Source organism: Vombatus ursinus, unplaced genomic scaffold, assembly GCF_900497805.2.
Source record: "Vombatus ursinus unplaced genomic scaffold, bare-nosed wombat genome assembly UNPS02007612.1, whole genome shotgun sequence".
In the NCBI taxonomy this organism is placed as follows: Eukaryota; Metazoa; Chordata; class Mammalia; order Diprotodontia; family Vombatidae; genus Vombatus; species Vombatus ursinus.
This window is the reverse complement of record NW_020947390.1, coordinates 5,793,923-5,817,580: the sequence shown is the minus strand read 5'-3', so window position 1 is coordinate 5,817,580 and position 23,658 is coordinate 5,793,923. Positions and strand designations below refer to the sequence as shown.

The 23,658-nt window shown below is 38.3% G+C and overlaps 1 protein-coding gene across 3 annotated transcripts in view; it reads left to right on the top strand.

Annotated features, from left to right (window-relative positions):
• Positions 1-23,658, top strand: part of PDGFD (platelet derived growth factor D) — a 324,207-nt gene that overhangs the window by 267,300 nt on the left and 33,249 nt on the right. For 2 of the 3 annotated variants that reach the window (XM_027849566.1, XM_027849565.1), the window contains exons 4-5: positions 6,315-6,377; positions 11,789-11,987. In XM_027849566.1, coding sequence (XP_027705367.1) covers positions 6,315-6,377; positions 11,789-11,987 — 262 coding nt within the window. The remainder of the gene's footprint in view (positions 1-6,314; positions 6,378-11,788; positions 11,988-23,658) is intronic. The other variant, XM_027849567.1, reaches the window with a different exon arrangement.

The following is a 23,658-nucleotide window of genomic DNA, read 5'->3' as shown; positions in this document are numbered from 1 at the left end:
TTCATTTCTTCTATCTGTATATGTACTGGAAACTATGGTATTATCTGCTATGGAGCAGGACTTTATATAAGGTAATTATGTCTTGGACCTGATCCAAGTAGATCTAGTTACTGAGGCACCAAAGTCACCTCATTATAAAGCAATTTCACCATAAGCATTCCCAGGACATGAACCCCAAACATTTTCCTAAAAAAAAAAATTACCCATAGGTCTCAATAGAGTGGCTTGAGTATAGCAGATACATCATAAATATTTCTTAAATATGTAAATGGATGTTGACAATGTTATCACTAAACATTTATTATTTTTCTTCTTAATCGTAACTAACACTTTGGGGCTACTTGAAATTTCCAAAGAAATAAAAACACAGCTTAGCAGTATAATTAGGAAAAAGAATTCTATGTTTGCCTCTTAAAATTATAATAAAACAATATGTAGAAAAATGAGTTTGGGGGATGGGAGGAAATACATTGACAAATACCTTTTAAAGCTTGTCAAAAGGGAAGTCACTTCGGATAAATTAAGGAGTGTTTTGGATGGAGGTTCTTTTGAAAAGTGACTGCAGCTGCTTTACCCTGAGTGAAGGTGGAATATGTCCCTCTAGCAATGAATAGTTTATAGCTCATCTATTCAAATACAGCATAATCATCCAGGGGAGAAAAAAAGTGAACAAGCCATTTGCATTGTGATCTGAGTAACAGGTGGTAAGCCTAATCATCTCAGCTGTTTGGAATGTTGGCTGCCATCAACCATCTCCGAAGACTCCAAGTCTAGGTTGTGCATCTTGAGTAGCAAGTGAGAGTGAAGGCAAGTAATGTTGGGCAGTCAATGTAGGCTCCTGTGATTTAGTGTGTACTCTTGCCCCATTGAAGATGTCACAATGTGCATTTGTTAGCTTGTAGCCATAAGGAGCTACACTGCCTTTCTTCTCTGTGGGATATTGGAACAGGACTTGTAGTGGGCAAGGAATATCAAGGGATTTACAGTTTGAAAATGGAAAGAGTAGGTAGAGTGGGTAGGAGGGTAGACCTCACTCGAGCACTGATCACAGAACCCTCCTGCCAGCTGATGGCAAAACCGGATTTTACAAGCCTTTGTTGCCATTCCTTAGAAAAGAGGGATGAGTAGCACAGTGGAAGGAATGTTGGTTTGAGAGTCAGAGGACCTAGGTTTGGATCCCAACTCTGCTATTTACCACTTGTATGACCTTAGGGAAATCACTTACCTTTCCTGGGCCTCAGCTTTTCATCTGTAAAATGGAGCAGGGGGTGGACTACATGCCCTTTAAAGCCCTTTCTAGCTCTAAGTTTTTGATCCTATGAAACCTCTTAGATAGACTTATAGCAGTTTTCAATAATAACTTTACAAATTTGCCTGAATGGGGCAGAACTATAAAAGGTCCACATTTTGGTATTCAGTCATTTCAGTCAAATTCAACTCTTTGTGATTCCATTTGGAAATTGCTTGGCAAATGGAGTAATTTGTCATTTCCTTTTTCAGCTCATTTTACAGATGAGGAAACTGAGGCAAATAGAGTTAAGTGATTTGCCCAGGATCACACAACTAGTAAGTGTCTGAGGTCAGATTTGAACTCAGGAAGATGAGTCTTCATGGTTCCCAGACCAGTGTTCTATCCACTGTGCCATCTAGCTGCCCTACAGTCTTCGGAACCATCTGTAACTTTCCACATCTGAATTTCTCTTCTGAAGCCTTTGATTCTGATTGTCAGCAGTCTGTGGGGTTTTCTTAGCAAAGATACTGAAGTGGTTTGTCATTTCCTTCACCAGTGGATTAGGCAAATAGGACTAAGTGACTTGCCCAGGTCACACATCTAGTAAGTGTCTGAGGTTAGATTTGAACTCAGGTCTTTCTGACTCCAGGCACAGCACTCAATCTACTGTGCAACCTAGCTGCCACATATGCCTTTATTATTACATCTTTCTAAGTTGTCTTTGCAAGACTATAGTTATTTTATTGAATTTTTGATGGTAGTGATTTATTTGGATTTTGTGGTTGGGGGATTCATGGGGGAGCAAGATTGGTAGAGGGAGAGTTAACCACATTTATCTTCAGCAGTTTCCTATTTGGTCCTGGGCTGGTGGCTCACTGTATATTCTCATGACTGCTTTTAAAGATGTCTAAATTTCATGTTGTAAAGTATCCATGCTTCAGAAGTAGAGGTTGCCTTTAATATTAGGCAGTGGGGGAATGTGGGGAGAATGTTGACTTATTAAAGAAAACTACTGAGAAACACTTCAAACTAGTTCCTATCATTTGGATAGAGATTATTTTCTTCCTCTTCTCTTCATATCTCTTCCTTACACAGTCAGTTTAAGTATACAGATAAAATCCAGCTTTTAAGTGTTTGATATTTAAGATATCAAAAGTACCTTCTCATTTCCTTGTTAAAGCTCATGATCCATTCAAAAATTCTTATGCCTCAAAATATCTAAGGATTGGTTTTTTGGTTTGTTTTTTTTTACAGAATACCCTAAAGCTGGTTATCAATTTCAGGATGTGAAGAACAAAGTTGATTTCATTATTATTTAATCCATGTTATAGTACTATGTTTTTAGATGTGTAGTCATAGATAAAACTATTATACATATATAGGAGAGCATTTTAACAAAATGAATTTAATAGGAAATTGTAAAACATGATCCTCTGAGGTACATTTGAATCATTGATAAATGTTATCATATTATGGTGATGATGATGATGATGATGATGATAGCTAACATATAGCACTTTTAAAGTTTACAAAGCAGTTTACATTTATCATCTCATTTTATATTCACAATAACCCTGTAAGGAAGGTGGTATTTTAAGTCCAATTTTATAGATGAAGAGACTGAGGCTAAGTACAGTTAAGTGAGTTGCCTTGGGTCATACTATAAATATCTGAGTCAGGATTCTGACTTTAGTCTTCCTAACTCCAAGGCCAACATATTTACAGCCTGATGTCTCCAGTACATTAAGGAGCTGTGATTTTGTCTTCAGAGACAGAAAGTCCCTCCACCAAGGCAGCCAAGAAAATTCATTCCTTAGTGGTAAGCCCTCTGGTCATAAGACTTCCTGTAGGCAGGTGCTTAGATACCTGTCACTGAGGCCAGTGCTCAAAATCTTTCCAGTATGGGAGAACCTGATAGGATTTGTGCTCTATTTCAAAAACCCAGAGTCTTCTCTATGCCATAGTAAAGCATAAAAGGCAAAGAGAAAATAATAATACCACTAAAATTCATCCTCTCTACCTTCAGAAGAATGAGACTATCTTACCAGCTTTTTCCCCTCATGTGATTAAAATACTGTTTACCAGACCTTTAAGGTATGGTAAGCAGTAGACAATTCCACCTGGTAAAGTGTAGGTGGGAAAAGATCATATAGGATTCACGTCATTTTCAAAGGAGACTTAAAAGATGAAAGTATGGAGAAAATGGGGGACTGGGATTTGCCAGAACACTAACTTGTTTTTACTAGCTTAGCAGTATTAACAGACTAGATTTTTTCAAATAATGTCTTGAACTAGGCAAAAAGGATTTCTAAGTTAATATAAATTGAATAATCCAATCATTAAGGTCATGAGAACCTCAACTGCTATTCTCTCAGAATTTTAGAAGTAGTAAGACCTTAGAGAATAGAAAGTAATCAAAAACTAGTGGACATTTGAGTCTAAGGCCAAGCTTTGCTTCTAGCTCAGTGTGGGACCTTGGGCAAATCCCTTAATGGTTGTTGGCCATAGTTTCCTTATCTCTGTGAAGAAAATTAGACTAGAATCTAGCCCAAGGGTGGGGACCTTGCAGCCTCAAGGTCACATGAGGTCCCACTAGGTCCTCAAGTATGGCCCTTTGACTAGGGCTGCACTTGAGGACCTAGAGGGCCATATGTGGCCTTGAGGCCACAGGTTCCCCACCCCTGATCTAGCCCCTAGATGATCTGCTGATCCCTTCCTCCAAGGTTCTGTAATCCATCATTGCATTCTCCACACCTGGAATGCTCATTTTTCCCCACCAGCACCACCAACTTCCAGGGTTTCAGTCTGAAAAATCTCATTTCAAAATTCCCCTCCTTGAGATTTTCTCCAACCCAGCTCACTCTGTCAGCTCCCACGTCTTCTCAACACTTTGAATACAGTTCTACAGATGCATTGACTTATGCCTTTTTGTAAATATTCTATAGAGGTATTGTATTTACTGTCTCAAAGGCTAGAAGAGACCTTTGAGATCACCTAGTACAGTCCCTTATTTTACAAATGAAGAAACCAAGGTCCATAAAAGGAAGTGACTTGTCATAGATAATAAGTAGCAGAGCCTAGTTCACCTGACTCTTGCCTCACAGCATTTTCACTGGCTATCTCCCATGCCTAGAGTACTCTGTCTTCTCATCTCCATTTCCTAGCTTTCCTGGCTTTCTTCAAGTGTCAACTAATGCCCCACTTTCTCCATGAAGCCTTTCCAAGTCCTCCTTAATCTTAGTGCTTGTCTCAGAGACTCCCTTCAGTTTAACCTGTATATATCTTGTTTGTATGATGTCTTCTTCCCTTCCTGTTAACCTGTGAGCTCCTTTAGAGCAGGGCCTGGTTTTGCCCTTCTTTGTGTCCCCAGCACAACACACCAGGCATAGAATAGGAGTTTAGTAAATACTACTTGCTTGATTCAATGATCTTATGCATCCTGTCTTTACCTACTATAACTTCCTTAAGAGTAGAGACCATATGTTATATTCCTTAAAGAAAAAAAAAATTTCCATAGGGCTCATAACAAAGTATACATTCAGTGATTCATAAATAATGATTGACAAGAAGCCAACTTTTTTTTTATTCCAGAATAGCATTATGAGTTCAACTCTCCCCTTTTTTCTTTCCCAAGCACAGAAACCCCTTTAGTACTTAACAAATATACTTCCTCATGATATCTTCAAATTACTGGAGTAGCCTAATACTTACCATGTGATTAATTACTTTTTTATTGAACCAGGGATTTCATCAGCATAGACACTTCCTCTACCAAAGCAGATTAACATCTTGGAAAATTATGGAGAGATTTTCAGATCACTGAAGGGTTAAGTGATTTGCCCAGGGTTACTCAGCCAAAATGTCTCAGATGTAGAACTTCAACACAGGTCTTGGCTTTGACACCAGCTCTCTTTCCATTACACCATGCTGCTAGTCATTTGTGTAAATAAACTAAATAAACTGCTTATCTTTTCATGGGATTTCTCTAGAATTACTCTAACTTCCTGATCAGGCAGGAGGGAAATGCCATGTTGTTGATTGTGTGGAAGAAGCCAGTAAACCACCTTTCACTTGTAGAAGTGGTCAATTTCAGACACCAGTAGATACTGAAAAAGTGGTTAGAGTTGGAGTACCTTCCCATAAAAGCCCTTATATCTTGAGCATACATCTTATGCTTCATGAAGAGACATATTTCTTGGTCACATGTCTTTTTATGATCACAAACCTTTTTAAATTGAGCCCTGGGCAAAATAACTGTAAAACATCTTTCCTTTCTACCCTTTGCTCTCCCATCCTCCAACCAAGTTCTTAGAATCAAAGACTGTTAAGACTGGAAGGGATTTAAGGGAGTATACAGTCCAAACTGCCTTCACCTCTTTATAGATTAAAAAAAAAACTGAGCCCTAGAGAGATTTAGGGCAACGAAAGCTTCTTGAGGGCAGGGATAGTTCTATTTTTGTCTTTGTACTCTCAGTTCTTATCACAGTACCTGGCAAATAGTAGGCACAAAATAAATGCTTGTTGACTTAAATGTCACTTAGTAATTTGCCTAAAGTCCTAGAACTAAATAATGGCAGAACTCGAAATAGAACATAGGTCCCCCAACTACTATCCACTGCTTTATTTTTTTTTTAATCTACACCATGATGCCTCATTGCTGATCACATACTGGAGTATTTCAGCCTTCTTAGTTCCAGTGCTGATCCCCACAGTCATTATTGAATTTATTCTTTGTCCAAGTTGGTCTCCAGCTGGCATCTCTTTATACAGTTGGGTCCAGCAGTTCCTTGTTTAAGATAATAACAGAGAGGCATGAAGGTCAAACTGTCCCCAAGAAGCAGTCTTCAGTTCTACATGATGCATTAACTGGTACTTTGGCTGTCTGCCTGCTAATCTTACCTTGTAAGGGACCTAGAGAAAATCTTTGAAAGGCAACTGATAATATTATTCAAGAATGAAAAACCTCTACTGTTAATATCCCTTAATTGGAAGAAGTTTCCAAAGATTGAATTGTGTTGAAACATGATAGAGTGAATTAAGTACAGCCTTGACTGACTTATGTGGGCGTTTCTTTGCCTCCTAGGATGATTTCCAACCCCCAGCAGCCTCAGAGACCAACTGGGAGTCAGTCACAAGCTCCCTCTCAGTAAGTATTTCATTACTGGGCTTCAGGGTAGGAAATTGATGGAATAGCCAAGGTCAATCCCCATACAGCTTCAGCTGCAAGAAATAATCCTGGTTTAACCAAAAGCCAGAGTTTGAAGCAGGATATATTCTCCCATATCATTCCAGTTACACTGGCTTGTGACCAGGGACATTTTTTTTCTTTTTTCAGAAATGTTTTTTCAGAAATGCTAACAGCCTTTGTAAGAGCATGTGATGGCCAATGGCAAAGTATTTGTCAGTTTCAAAGTAGAACCTGACAACAAAAGAACTCTCCACACATATCAAAATACAAAGTTATATGGTCTATGCTCAAATGGGAAATTTTGCAATAAGTTATAAAGAAAGCCAAGTGAAATTTTTAAACTTTATGTAATTGTAAGAGTTTTTCTTAGACTTAAAAAATCTAAATATTTATGGTAGGATAGCTTAATTAAAAATTAAGCGTTTTTTCATTTATCAGAGAAATGGAACACAACTTACTCTATAGTATCCTATTATAATATGTTGCCCTGTTATAATATGTATTATGCCACCTTTCTTATTCTCCAAATTTAGCACTATCTTAGCCTTCTGTCTCCTTATATATCTACTACTGAAAGCACAGACTTATGGCTCCAAACAGCCTTACTTGTAATACTTGGTAGTAGTTCATTGAAAAAAAAAAGTCAAAGAGCAATGATGCCCTGGGCAGCAGGTCATGATCCTAGGCATTCATGGAATTGATGAGAAGTGACTCAGTGACATTTACTCTTTCAAGGATCTCCCCCCCCCCACTTTATGCAGCAGAAATTTTTAGAAAGATGTAGCCTGTGAGTCTTTCATTTACTTGTGGCAGCTACTAGGCCAATCACACAGAATTGTCACTTGAGTCCAATTCATGATAATGAATTTGAGAATTTTTATTTTGCTATTCTGAAAATGTCTATGTTATGAATGTAGAAACTGGGAGACTGGTGTCCATATAGATATAGATAGTCCACATAGATATAGGGCTAGGCAGGAAGCTGAGTTAGGCAGACTAAACTCAACAAGAAACTACAATAGGAACACAGAACTAGGCTGCTAGAACTGGAGCTCAGTTGGCAGGAGAATAGGTGAGCTCTTGAAGTGAGTGTCCTTAGTCTCTCCACCAAAGTTGGATGCATACTCAGACAAAGTTCATCGACAGACACAATGATGAAATCCTGATAAATGTACAGTTTGCATTAGAGATCTAGTGGTGAGATTTGTTGAGTGACCAGGCAGGTTGTTGAAGGATGGTATCAGGGAATTGTTTGGTAAAGAATACTTGGAACAAGACAAGAACCCAGTTATTAAAACTGCATGACAAAGTTAGAGTATAACCAATGGCAAGACTGATTTGATGACTAATTTCCAATCTATAAGGCCAGGGACCAGATTATTTTTCCTCTATCTAAAGTACATCTTGGCCCCCGAGCCTGAAATAGATCTGAGAATGAAGATGAACATTAACTGACCCTAACTATGGGTTCTGGAGGGCTCTAAAGAAATGGAAGCAGGCTGACAATTACTTAGGCGGGAAACTAAATTTGATACATGAGAGTCATCCCAAGTCCTATGACTAGTAGAACAAGAGTAAGCAGGAAGCCGAATGATGCACCCTTGAGATAGTGTGATCCTAAATATCATAAACTTGAGCTGGGGCAGCTGCGGCACCAGGGACAGCTTACATTTAACTTGTTGTTCTAACAAGGGAGAGGGACAAGGAGAGGGAGAGTGGATGACAAGCTGAGTTACCCAACTGGAACTGACTAGCTGGGCCAGGCAGCTCCCTCTCTCCCTCCCTCTCGCACTCTCCCTCCTTCTTTCTCAAAGACCAAGACTTAAACCCAAACCCAATTCACTCAGGAGCTCATAGATTGGACAACAGTAGGTCCCCGCCCAAGCACCACTTAATGGTTATTTTTTGGGCCTTCCAGGTTCAGAGTAAATGTAAATAGTAACTGTTTCTCTTTTAGCCAGGAACCCTGAGGTCTTCCCCTCCCAGTTAGAACAGTAGACCTTGGTGTGTTTGTCCTTTGTTCTCAAAGAGGACCAAGACATCAGGAAGATGATGACATGACTTGCAATTGACTTTGATTTGAGTGAAGGAGGGCTGTGCAAAGTCACCAGCCTCACTTTTTCCTGGAAATGGCCCAGGATACAATGGGAGACCTTGACCCTTTTAAACTAAAGTTTTTTCAGCTTCTCACTTTGAGTGAGGTAACATCCATTTAGTGAATAGGCCTCTTTAAGAAGGGAGTGAAGGGATGACCCCCTTAATTAAAAAAAAATCAAACTTAGCAGTGCTCACATTGGATACAGGCTCCTTAGACAAGTTGAATCTCATTCTGAGATACAATCCTAGGCTGGCAAAGGAGATTCTCTCATCTTTTCTTCATAAAACCTTTCTTTTTAGAGGACAGTTAATTCCTAGAAATAATGTCCTTGCCGTAGGTGTCTTGAAAATAAAGCAATATTGATACATGTCTTGCTTTGTTTTTATTCATATTGATTTGGGTATCTAGAATTTGTTTTAAATTTTTTAAATAATTTAAGTATCTTTAAAATTCATTTCAATATATTAAATTGATTTAGATCAAACTTACAGAGTACTTTAAGGAAAAACCCAGTAGATGCTTATTCTTATAGAAGAATTTTACATTTAGCTTTCACTTGGATTGTACAGCCTAGCATGGTGCCCAGAAGACATCAAGTAGCCCTCTGGGATGGGGAGACACTCTTAGCTATTGACTATGAGAAACATCTCCCAGACATGCCATTATCTAGCGGTCTTTAGAAACAAATTCAAAAACAATGTTACCTCTGCTTTTTGAAAAATTATCACAAGCTTTTCTATTTGAATTTGTTGCTTTGATTTGTTGCTCTGTTTATAATTTCAAAAGGAAATAAATTTTATTCTTTCCTTTTTTTTCCTTCTTTCCTTCCTTCTTTCCTCCCCCCAAAATGCTATAATTCTAAAATAATTTCCAAAGCTTTTACATATGACTGTGTGCCCACTTTGGTTCAGTTGTCATTGCTTTTTCTGTGCCTCAGACTTCACAACAAAGATTAAATGAAGAATTATAAATTATCTGCTTAATTGGGGACATATAGATACTATGGAATCTAATTAACTCAATGCTTTTTTTTGTATTCTATTGAATCATCAGCATTAACCACTTATGTGGCTCACAATTAATTAGGTAATCATTTCAGCTTTCATTTCACTATGACTCTACAGTCTTCACTCCACTAATTTCTATGTCTACTTTACAATTCCAAATATAGCTACTGAGAAGAATAAACAAATGATAGAATTTGCCTTGCCAAATTATAATCACCTGCAAAATGTTGGCATTCACCTGAAAGGAGTGAGCTATTCCTTAGGTGCGTGTAATCCAGAACTAATTTAAACCAAGGATAAAAAATTAAGTGGTTATTCCACAATTATCCAGATTAAATTATCTCAAGAACTTGGGTTCAACTTGGGTTGTTAGAACTCTTTGGAGTCACTAGAACAGAGGTATAAATAAAGAAAAGGATGCAGTCACTCCTAGTGAATCTCAACCCTGGGCCCCAAATTAGACAGAAGAACACAGGGCAGGGGATATACACTCTCCTATTTGAACAAGCCAGTTTACTTCCTGGGGAACCAGGTGATGATAACATAATGATGGCACTGTCTATATAGACCAGGGTGCTCAAAAACACTACCACCTCAGTCCAATTAAGGTCTGGACTAAAGAGTTAGCTAACACCAGTCAACAAGCATCTCCTCACCCTCTACTTCCATAGATTACAGAGTCGTGGAGAGATTGAAGTAACCTCAGACTCTGTCTAGTCCCAACTATATCTAAGGCAATCATCCAGCCTCTGCTTGAAAACTTCCAAGGAGAGGACATACACCACCTCTCTAGATATTCCATACCACTTTTGGACAGCTCTAAGCATTCAGAATTTTTTCCCCCTGACATCTAGCTAAATTGACCTCTTTTTGCCTTCTACCCTTTACTCCTGGTTCTGTCCATTAGTGCGCAATGGAATAAGGCTAGTCCTTCCTTTACATAAGAGCCCTTCAAATATTTGAAGACAGTGATCATGCCTCCCTCCTCCCACCCCAACCAAGTCTTCTAACTGTAGCAATGGAAACTTCTATCTCACTTGAAGGAACTTAGAAAATAAAAGGATACAAATGTTAATTAAAAATGTAAATGTATACATGGGCATTCCTGCCTCTCCCTTTGTAACATATGATGTTCCTCCCATAGGTCATTGAAATTTTGTTTGAGTGAGGCATTTTCATTTAATTTTAATTAATAATGTTCTTTCTACTTAATGATAGGAGCTAGTTGTCCTTGGGGGGGATTGTATTGGCTTGGCAGTTTCTTTGAGCACTCAGCTGAAGATCCCTGCTCTCCATTTCCCTTTAATGGGTCATAAATTTTTACATAGCCATTGGAGCCACGGTTCATTTGCCTCTGGATTGGACAAGGGTTAGTGAAGGGAGCCTTTGGAAACTTAATGGGAATGCATTTGGTACTAGAAAACCTCCTCTGTTTCAGGTGGCCGACATTCTCTTGTCCTTTGGAGTTACTCCATATCTTCCTGAAGATGTTTTAATGATAGTCATGATCATTAGCAAACCACAACACTGTTCCTTTAATTAGTGTCCCATGTGATTTTTTTCCCTCCTTATCAAAAGAGCTGATACCACTGCCAATAAGCCTTGTGGGAGGGACAATAGACTTCACTGAACAATAAACTTTTGCAAGATGTATATGCACTAGCTCACAGCACTTTCAGTAATTGAAGATCCACCAAAAGAGGTGCTCTTCTTCCTTTTCTTCCTGAGTAGGGTCAGTGGTGATATCTAAAGGGCTAAAGATGGGCAAAGTAGGGCATCAGTTTGCTAGTTCATCACTGGTACCTTGTGTGCTCCTAGAGAAACAAGATGCATAAGAATTTTGAATGAGCTTTATGGTTAACTATCAAATTAGCCTTATGAAAGAAGCATATCAAGTGATTTGGTTATTTCCATCTGGATGACTATATTCCTGTAATTGGCCAAAAGTTGAAAGGATAGGATGTTTTCACTTTTTGAAAGGTTTTCTTTAACTTAAGATTTGCAAAAGACTGAGTGTGTATCATGTAGTTTTATTTGATATATAATGGGACTATAATAATATATAATAATAATACAATGATACATAATGGGAAAGTGGCACTTGCCTTTTAGTGTGGCATGGCCTGGTAGCACTGGAATTCTGTGTGCATCCATACCATTTTGAGCAACTATTGCAAAAAAATTACCATTACTAAATGACTGTTGTGTTTCATAGGTGTGGCATTTTTTTTCCCTGAGTACACTGAGTTGTATGTCACTCTTAGGGGGTATCCTATCACTCTCCATCAGTGACCGATCCCACGCTCACAGCAGATGCTCTCGATCAGACAGTAGCTGGATTTGACACCGTGGAAGACCTGCTCAAGCACTTTAATCCAGAAACCTGGCAGGAAGATCTTGAAAATCTGTATATGGATACCCCTCAATATCGAGGCAGGTCTTACTATGACAGGAAATCCAAAGGTAAGAAATAATCACTTGGGATTTCATTACCAGGGTTGTTCATTTGCTTAATAATGAGTTGATTATTTTAATGGCAATAGACAGTAAGGTTCATTAATGCACTTATATTACCTTAAATTAGCTGATAAGTATCTGCCTGGTTGAATGATCATACTTCAGAGACTTAAAATGAAGTTTCTGTCTTTAGTCTGAGTAGTTTTGCTTGTATAAGGGCAAGTTAGTATTCCTAGGAAAGACCAAAGTCAATTCTAGATTGGTCATAAATCCAAAAGCTGCAAACAGTATCAAGAAATTGTCTGTTCAACTTCTTCCTTTCAAGCAGGCAAGGTATTATTATCCCTATTTTTCCAGATCAATCTATATTTGTTAAAGGTCTACTAGGGGCCTGGCACTGAACTAAATGCTTAGGACAAAGTAAGAAGTGAAATAATACTTGCCCTCAAAGAGCTTGCATTGTAATACGGGTGGTAACATGTTCACATATATAAGTATAGACAAAATATATGCAAAGTGAATATAAGGTAGTTTGGGGAGAGAGAATATTAGCATCTGGGAGTATGGATAGGAGGAAGGGGAATCAGGAAAGGCTTTCTGTAGAACTGGCACTTGAGCTGAGTCTTAAAGGAAGTCAGAGACTCCAAAAGGTGAAGGTGAGGAGAGAGAGTGTTCCAGACACGAGGGATGGCCAATGTGAAGGCATGGAGTCAGGAGATGGAGTGTCCAGGAAGAACGAATGAGGAAAGAGATACACAGAGGCCAAAGCTTGCTCAAGATTACCAAACTATATATATTAGTAACAATAAGAGGCATCTCTTGTCTCCAAGAACAGAGTTCTGTCCATTATTCCAGAAATCACCTTCTTTTGCTACCCCCCACTTACATTATGTGACCTTATGTTTAGACAGGAGCGTAACTGGATTTTCAGGGCTTAGATGAAGATTTAACTAGTAATAGCATTGGTATATTGGTATATTGGTGCATTTTTAAAACAAATGTCAATTTTATTTCATGACAACTGCAGTCTACCGTGCTGTCTGCCTCCATGATAGACCCAAGGATAGATTCTCTCTCATGTCTCATTTTTACCAATGGCATTTCCCTCTTGGAACAACACACACAAAACCTCTGCACCTCCCAAATTTAAAATGTCCACTCCTTTCAATTCACACAATTCTACATGATACTGTGTCTCTGCTGGTTTAATTATAAAGATAATAAGTATAGAGATGAAAGGGGCATGATTGATGAATAAGTACAACTGTCTCATGTTATAGATGAGGAAGCTGAGGTCAGGAGTGAAAGCCCAGAAAATTGAATTGAGAACTCAAAAGGACCTTAGGGAATATCTCGTCTAACTCATTCATTTTATAGATTACGACTTTCCCAAAGTCACACAGATAGTAAGCAACAGGGTTAAAATTTAAAATTGGATCCCTTGACTCCCAACCCAGTATTCTTCCACTGTGTTATGCTGCTTCTCATGTTAATGAGAAAACACTGCATGAGTAGTATCCATAGAACAAATAAAGGATTCCTAGGTTCTGTTTTCTCTTTTCTAGTATCAGTAAGGTTTTTCATGCAGAGTTTCCTGTGAAAGGAATGCTGTTGAGGTTGGTTGACATCTGTAGCAATTCAGTAATTCAAAAACATATTAAGCATCTACTGTATACAGAGGCCCATGCTAAGCACCAGGAGAGAGGGAAAGTTTACAAAAGAAGTCCTCATGGAGCTTATTTAACAATCAATCAATAAGCACTTATTAAATAATTAGTAGATTATTACATTTAAGGCACAATGCTAAGTGCTGAGAATACAGTGAAAGAGTTTCTGCCTTTAAGGACCTTACAGTCTAATGGGGGAGACAGTATGTACTCATATAGCTATGTAGAGAAGATATAAAAGGAATACAGAGAAGTGTGAAGAGCTAGTGCCCTAGCACCTGCGGGAAGCAGGAAGTATTTCATGAAGAAGATGGCTCTAGGGCTGGGTCTTGAAGAAAACCAGAGATTTCAAGGAGTGAAAGTGAGGAGAGAGTTCCTTCTGGGAATGGAGCACAGTGAGTGTAAAGGGATGGAAGTGGGAGTTGGAGCTTCTCATGTGCAAGATAGTTGGTAGACCAGTGTGGCTAAATTACAATGTGTATGGAAGGGTGTCAAGTGTAAAAAGACTCAAAAGGTTGGAAGGGGGCAGGCAGTGAAGAGATGAAATATCAAATAGAGAAAGGAGTTTATCTTTGATCCCAATAGGGAGCCTGGAGTTTTTTGAAAAAGGTCATTGTCACACAATGAGAATGTTTAGATAAAAGAAAAAATTGTTTCCTGTTATATGTAGGATTGTTATTTTTTCAATTTTTTGATCCAATTTTGTGATGTCATTAGTGTGGGAAAACTTTGGAAACTCTGTACCTCTCTTTGATAATTTAGAGAGTTATTTAGGGGCACTAAGGTCACATGGTCAGGAGGTATCAGAGGTGCAACCTGAAATAGAATCAGGTATTCCTGATTCCAAGGCTAGCCCTCTGACGACTGTGCCATGCTTCTTTCCAGCATTCCTGAGAACACAATATTATTCTCAGGTAACACATTGCTACTCTGGTCATTTGGGGGCTAAATATAACTATTCACTTCATCTCCTGCCTGGATTTACTACTTGAGGTTAGGGACTAGAAAAAGAAGGAGCTCACAATTGATTGGTAGTATGAGGAAACACAACAGCCCTAAAGCTGTGGAGGAGCTCTTCTGTCAGAAAATAATGCAGATACCTGGAGCAGTGATCAGCATGGAGTAAAATCAAACTGAGTCATCATCAGGGCACACTCACAAAGAGGCTCAGATAGTCATTCAATAAACATTTATTAAGTGCTAACTATGTGCCAAGCACTACACTAAGTGTTAGGGATATAAAAAGAGGCAAAAGACACTTCTTACCTTCAAGGAGCACACAATCTAATGGAGGAGACAGCAAGCAAAGAAAAACGTACATGACATGATGTAAGCAGATTGGAAAAGTAAGAGGAGGCTAGGTTATGAAGGGTATTGAACACCAAGTAGAGGACTGTATATTTGATCCTAGAGGTGATAGGGAGCTACTGGACTTTATTGAGTCAGAGAATGACATGATTAGACCTATGCTTTAAGAAAAACACTTTGCCAGATAAATGGAGGATAGACTGGAGTAAGGAGAGACTTGAGGGAGGCAGAACCAACAACAAGCTATTGCAATAGTCCAGGCATGAGATGATGAAGGCCTGAACCAGAATGTTGGCAGTGTCAGAGGAGAGATGTTGCAGAGGTGAAATTGACAAACTTTGGCAACAGATTGGCAATAAAGGGTGAGAGATAGTAAGGACCCAAGGATAGCATCTAAGTTTTAAGCCTGAGGGGCTGGGAGGATGGTGTTGCCCTCAACAGTAATAAGAAAGGTAGGTGGAGAGGAGAGTTAAAGGGGAAAAACAATCACGTTGATTTTGTAAAATTAAGATATCTAATGGACATCCAGGTCAAGATGTCTGAAAGGAAGATGGAGATGCAAGATTGGAGTTCAGCAGAAAGTTTGGGGTAGGATAGGTAAATTTAAGAATTATTAGCCTAGAGACAGTAATTAAATCCATGGGAGATAATAAGGTTACCAAGTGAAATAATATAGAGGAAGAAGAGGAGAAGGCCCAGGACAGAACCTTGTGGGATACCCATGGTTAGAGGGTGTGACCTGGGTGAGAATCTAGAAAGGAACTGAGAAGGAACACTCAGATAGGTAGGAGGAAAATCAGGAGAGAATGGCATCCTGAAAATCTAGAGAGAAGACAGTATCAAGGAGAAGAGGGTGCTCAATAGCGTTAAAGGCTATAGACAGGTTGAAAACAATGAGGACTGAGAAAAGGCCACTGAATTTGGCAATCAAGAGATCATTGATAATTTTGGAGAGAGCAGTTTTCAGGGAACCATGAGATCAGAAGCCAGATTGTAAGGGGTTAAGAAGAGAGTGAAAGGAGAGATAATGGAGGCATATATTATAGATGGCCTGTTTGAGGAGCTTAGCCACAAAGGGCAGAAGAGATATAGGACAATAGTTAGCAAGAGTGGAAGGATCAAGTGAGGGTTTCTTGAGGATGGGGGAAACAGAGGGCTTATTTTTAGACATTGAGGAAGATGATAGTAGACAGGGAGAGACTGAAGATATATGATCGAGTGAGGATGATGGAGCAATCAGTTGGAAGAGATGGAATGGGATCTCATGCAGAGGGGTTAGCCTTAGTAAGAAGAAAGGCTAAATGTAGCTCCAAAGAAACATACTCCTTTTTGCCAAGTACCACCACCCTCTTATCTTGTGGTTTTTGAACTACTAGAGAGACATTAAAGGTATAGGAGTAATAAGCCATGGACTGTCTTTGTATTCCAGGTTCTTAACCAATGTAGCTATTTAAGGGTAGATAGGCTACCACACTTTCCTACCAATAAATGCTAAACATTATTTAATGAAAGCCCCATGGAGAATAGGAAGGAACAGCTTCAAATGCTGTTTTATCTAACTCAAACCTGAATGAGAATCCCTTCTACACTATATCTGACAAGCATTCAATATAGGCAATGAGGTGACTCGATAGTTAAGAGTGCTGGACCTTGAATGAGGACAACCTGAGTTCAAATTTGGCCTCAGAAACTTACTAGCTATGTGACCCTAAGCAAGTCACTTAACCTCTTGTTTGCCTCAGTTTTCTCAACTGTAAACTGGAGATAATAATGCTACCTACTACACAAGATTGTTGATAGAATCAAATGCAATAATATTTATAAAGCACCTAGTACATAGTAGGTAGGCATTATATAAATGGTTATCTCACACACACACACACACACACATACAGACATGTACCAAAGCTGAACCACTAGTTATTTGCCAATACCTGTCCCCAGAATCCATACTAGGTGAATCATGAGAATAAAATTATTTATGATCTGAGGAAGACCAGTAACATCTGAAAGATGCTTTAAAGTTCATAAGTAATCTTTTTTTTTTCGGCATAACAGACTAACACTTGGTTGTTGTTTAGTCATTTTTAGTAATGTCCGACTCTTCATGACTCCATTTGGGGTTTTGCTTAATGACCTCCACTGAGGGAGTTTTGCAGCAGTCCATTCAGCTTTGGGATGTTTGTTTGCTTGTTTGTTTTTATTTCCTTCTACCAAGATTAAATTTACCTCTTTTCTGCTTCTACCCATTGTTCCTATGTCTTCCTTCTTTGGCCTCTTTTATTTGATAGTTTTTCATGTACATTAAATCAGTGGCAACTAAATGGTGCTGTAAATTAGAGTTCCAGGCCTGGAATCAGGAAGACTCACCTTCCTGAGTTCAAGCCTGGTCTCAGACACTTACTAGATGTGTGATCCTGAGCAAGTCACTTAAACCCTGTTTGCCTCAATTTCCTCACCTGTAATATGAGCTGAAGAAGTAAATGGCAAACCACTCCGGTGTATATTTGCAAAGAAAACCCCAGATGGTGTCTTGAAGAGTTGGTCATGACTGAAAATGACTAAACAACAACCAAATGTTAATCTATTAATCTCTTCTTTTTTCTCTTTCAATTAATGAGTTAAGATATGCCAAGAAAAAAAAGAAAGAAAAGGATTACATATGAGCTTTTAATCATCTTTCAGATGTTACTGGTCCTCTTCAGATCATAAAAAATGTTATTCTCATAATTCACCTAGCATGGATTCTGGAGACAGGTATTGGCAAATAACTAACTAGTGCTTCAGCTTTGGTGCATGTCCAAATGGAGAATTCCAAATAAAAACCTTCTCTAATATTGCGTGTTCAGTTACTGGGATGATCTTGCCAGAGAAGTCAGGATGACATCCTAGTTGTTTGTCACCATATAAACACAATCCCTCTTTCAGTTGGCTTTCATTCTGTCTCTTAATCTCTTGTTTAGAATTGCCTGAAGGCAGATTTTCACCATTTGATTTAATCCTGGCAAACCCCTACAGTTTCCAAATTTATATAAATACTGCTTGATTAATTGTTTATCATTCCAGGGTCACAGAACCACCTGTAGCCTCAAACTGACAATAAGGCCCTTGATTTTTCTGCCTCAATAGCAAGAGTACATATATACATCAAAGAGTTTCACATTCGTAATCAGTGAAGGTAAAAAAGAAAGCTGGAATAGGGTTAATAACAGTAAAAAGGGACATTTATAGAGCACTACAGTTACCAAGTACATTATATTGTGTACATTATTTTATTTCATTTCATCATTGCCACAAATCTGTGAAGTAGGTAGCACAAATATTATATCCATTTCCAGATGGAGAAACTGAGGCTTAGAGAGGCTGTGATTTACTAAAGATTCCATGACTAATATGTGGCAGAAGGCAGGTCTTTCTGAAATTGTAGCAGTGTTCTTTCCATGCCACAACATTGCCCAAGTTGGAGAGGCAGGAAGTGGAGGGGAGGAGAGGAGAGGGTGAATTGAAGTGAAACATTTGTGATATAACAAAGATTAGAGAATCTACCATGTACGATTCATGGCCAAATCTTTTTGTTTCTACCTTCATAACCTCTCTCATTTTCATCTCCTTTTCTCCTCTTGTACAACACCTTTGTTCAAACCCTCATCCCCTCTCAGCTAGACAGCTACAATAACCATCTAACTGGTTTTCTCTGACTGTTCCCCCATGCCTGGAGCCCTCCTCTACTTTTCCTACTGACCTCTTTGGCTTCTTTTAACTCCCAACTAAAGTTCTGGTTTTTACTGGAAGCCTACTCCAACCCCTTTGAATTCTAATGCCTTTCCTCTGTTAACTATTTCCTTTTTATCCTGTATATCACTTGCATTGTATATATTTGTTTGCGTGATATCTTTCCCATTAGATTATAAGGTACTTGAGAACAGGGACTCTCTTTTGCCTCTTTGTATATCTCCAGAGCTTAGCACAGTGCCTAACACATATTGGGTATTTTTTTTTAATTAAACGCATATTGATTGATTGTCTTCCTGCCTCAACTATCCCTACTCCAATCCACTCAGCTGCCAAGGTGATTTTTCTAATGCATAAATCTGACTATATCACTCTACTCCATGACAAGCTACAATGGCTCCCTATTACCTTCAAGATCAAATATAAATTCTTCTGTTTTGCACTGAAAACACTGCATAACCTGGCCCCTTCCTACCCTCCTATTCTTCTTACACCTTGTTCGCATCTATGAATTCTATGATCCACTTAAACTGGCCTACGCTTTGTTCCTTTCATACTACACTGCATTTCCCATCTCTTTACCTTTGCATTAACCATTTGCCCCCTATATTCAGAATACTCTGCCCCTTGACAATTTCTTTGTTTCCTGGGCTCACTTCATGATACAGCTTCTATCTCACCTTCTCCAGAGGTTTTTTCCATCCCTGTTCCTGCTAATGCCTTCTCCCTTCAGATTACATTCATATAATCTTTATATGTGTTACGTGTACCTGCTCATTTACATGTTATCTCATCTATTAGAATGTAAGCTCCTTGAAGGCAGGGACTTTGATCCCTAGTGATAAACCCAGTACCTGACACAAAGTAGCACTTAATAAGTGCTTATTGATTGGCTGACTACATGACACTGTGCTAAGTTCTAAGGATCCAAAGGCAAAATGTAAAATGATCCCTGTCCTCAGGGAGTTTATGTTTTACTAAAGGCTACAAGATGTAAATAGAGAAACAAATATAGGGCAATCTGAGGCAGGAGGGAGCACTGACAACTGGAGTGATCAGGGAAAGCTTTGTCTCAGAGATGATAAATTCCTGAAGTGAGTCTTGGAAAAAGCTTCCAAGAAGTAGAGGGGAAAAGAAGAGGATTCCAGGCATAGGGAACAATGTGCAGTCATGAAGCCAAGAGATGAAATACTGATTTGGCATAGTAAATAGAAATACTGATTGGCATAGAAATACTGATGGCATAGTAGGCCATTTGCCTGGAATGACACGTATGTGAGCAAGAATAGGGGGTAGGAAATTATCAGGAAAGGTAGACTGGAGCCAGATTGTATATGGCATAAATGACTGACCACAATTTGTATTTTGTTCAAAAAACAATGGGGAACAACTGAAAATCATTATTATTATTTTTATTATTGTAAAGAATAATACTAGCTAGCATATATATAATGTTTTAAGATTTTGCAAAGTGCTTTATGTGTCTTATTTCATTTGTTCTTCATTTTAGTTTGATCTGTGAGCTAGATATTCTTATCCCATTTTACAAATGAGGAAACTGAGGATGAGAGAGGTTAATTTGCCCAGAGTCACAGAACTAGTAAGTATCTGGGGCAGAATTCAAACTCAGGCCTTCCTGACTTTTAGTTCTGACTAATACTCTCTTCAAATGAGGCCTTAAGACTTTGCAGAGCTCTGACTCACTTAAATCCAATCACCCTGTTGACATCATTGGTCCTTTTAGAGAAAGAAGGACAAACAACTCTTCTGACATGTGCCTTGAAGGAAAAAAAAAACAATACAATAGTTATCGTGTAATAGGTTTTTTTTTTTATACCCAGCATCTAGCACAGTGACTTGTATCTTGTAGATAATTAATAAATATTTATTGAATAAAATTGAATACATTCAAGGCATGGATATGAGAATTTCCATGCCTGGGATATAGCAAGGTTAGAAAACAGGTAATAACCCAGTCAGAGTAGAATGTAGGGGCATTAATCAATCAATCAACAAGCATTTATTAAGCACTAAAGACAAAAATGGAATAGCCCCTGCCCTGAAGTAGCTTACATTTTGTTGGGGGAAACTACATATACACATATAAGTACATACAAAAGATAAGGGAAGTAAACACAATGTAATTTCAGTGGGCAGGCACTAGTAGATGGGGGGATGAGGAAAGGCCTAATATAGGAAGTGGAACTTGAGCTGAGCTTTGAAGAAAGTTAAGGATTCTAAGAAGTGGAGGTGAGAAAGGAGTGCATTGTAGGCACAAAGGATAGCCTGTGCAAAGTGGGAGTTGCAGATGTTGGGGGATGGAATGCCATGTATTTGGGAACAGCAAGGAGGCAGCTAAATTAGCTGGAATTTATCTAATAAATGAAATGGAGCTTATATTTGATTCCAGAAAATAAAACAAGCCTGAAAGGTAGGCTGGAACCAGATTATAGGTCTTAAATGCCAAGCTAAGGAATTTGTATTTTATTCTATAGCTTTTTTATTTGTATTTTTTTGATAGCCCTTGAAATTTATTGAGCATGGGAATAACACAGTCAAGTCTGTGAACTGTTTTAACATCTGTGGAAAGGATAGACTGGAGAAGGGAGAAACTGAAGGAAAGGAGATTTTTTTTAAGAGACTCTTTTGTCCAGTTCTCCTTCTATAATTTCCCTTGTGTCTGTACTTTCGTTCTATTCTTTTTTTCCCCAATTGAGAAATTTATTTAAACAGATGAAATAAAACATGTGACTCCTTGTCTCTGCATTTGGAAGAACCACCCAGGTATAGGCCCTCATTATGTTTTATTTAGAGTACAGCATTAGCTTCCTAACTGACACTTATAATCTCACCCCCTTCAATCCATCCTACACACTACTACCACAATAACCTTAAAAACTCTGATCGCAACATTTCCCTATCTAAAAAAATATATTAAATGCTTCCCCATTACCTGCTGAATTGCAAACAAACTATTTATCTTCTACCCCACCTCAATCTCAGAAGAATCCCAACAAATCTTATCCCTATCTACTTTTCTGGCTTTAACTTCTTTTACCCATGTGCTACCTGTAGACCGGTTTTCAGCCAAATTAGACCATTCCCTGTTCCCTATGTTCCTTTCTATCTCTGTGCTTTTGCTAGTGCTACTTCCCTAATTAGAATGTCCTCTGTCTGATCTTGGTCTTTTGATATCCCATTCATATTTGAAGGCCTCACGTGAAAACATTTCCTTCCCCATGGAGATTCCCCTCCACCTCTAGACATATGTAATCTCTTTCTCTCTGGCAGACCTGATAACACCTCTCTAATGCCACGTATTATATTCTTCCTTTTATTATGGTTGTATGTACACCATAATTCTCCTAGATGATAACCTTTCTAGGTTCTGGAGCTGTCTCAATTCATCTCTTGTCTTCTCCACAATGAGAAGAAACATGGTATGGTGGAAAGAAAACCAGCCTTAGGGTTAAGAAGCGTCTGGCTCAAGTCTTGACTCTACTTTTCAGATAGAAAACAGTTGCTGATCTTCATTGATAGTTTCTTCACTTAAAACAGTGAAATAGCAGACCCAGACATCACTCTCCATGAGAATAAATAAATAAATAAATAAAGATTTCCTCATAGTACCTAGCATACTAATAAGTATTCAATACCTACTTTGTGGTTTGAATAAGTGAATGAACCATGTGAAGGTAGCATATTAAAATAAACTTTTAGCTAGCAATAGCCTGGTTATTTGGGGAAGCTAGGTGGCATGTTATGTAGAATGCCGAGCCTGGAGTCATGAAGACTCATCTGGCCTCAGATGGCTGTGTGACCCTGGGCAAGTCATTTAACCCTGTTTGCCTCCATTCCTCATCTGTAAAATGAGCTGGAGAAGGAAATGGCAAACCACTACAGTATCTTTGTCAAGAAAATCCCAAATGGGGTCACAAAGAGTCTGACATGATGAAACAACTAAACAACATCACACAGTTATTTAGGGAGAAATCTTACAGAAATGAAATTTCTCAGGGTATTATGGCCAGAGCCAATGTATTTCTATCAATGTCCATACTTCCTCCTAGAAAGTTTGGGAGCAATCCTTAGCAAGCCACAAATTGCCATATTTTAAAAGTCATATCATTTTAAATAGCCATATATTCAGTGAACTTATTATTAATAGTAATAGAGGACATTTTAAATGAACTTTATTTTCAAAGCACTTAACACGTATTATCTCATTTAATATTCAAAATATCCCGTGAGGGAAATCCTACAGGTATTATTATCTCCATTTTATAGATAAGAAACTGAGTCACAGGATGCTGGGTGATTTACTCATGATCACACAGCTAGTAAGTGTCTGAGGTGGATTTCCAACCACAGTTTCTCTTGACTATAAAGCCAGTCAGTGTTCTTTTCACTCCATCACACTACCTCTCTTTATAGTTTCTGTGTGTGTTTTTAAAGTATTAGAAAATATTTCCAAACATTAAATTTCTATATGAGATTATTTACACAAAACCTTTCTGCCACTTTTTAAAAATCTGCCCCTGGACACTGTTTATGGAACTCAGTGTGATTTGTGATTATCCAGATTCCCCCTCTGAGCCAAGAAGTGTTAAAAAAAAATGTTATTTATCCTGTAGTGACTGTTTACACATAAAATTTTTAAAGAAAACATTGGAGGGGGAGGAAATATCTTTGGTTCTTTCTTCCCCCTAATTCACAAGCTTTCCTAACATTTCACTGATTCTTCCACAGACAGACAGTATGCTTATTGTGTTATAGCTCCACTCTCAAAATTAGATTTCTTCCTATTATTTCTTCCTATTATTATTCCTATTATAATTCTGATGCAAATAAACAAGAAGACAGTTCTATACTGGAGAAAACAGGCAGCCTTAAAAGTCTCCAATTAATTAATGTGTATTTTTTTTAACAATTATTCCAGTTAAAAAATGAAAGCGTGTCTTACTTGTCCC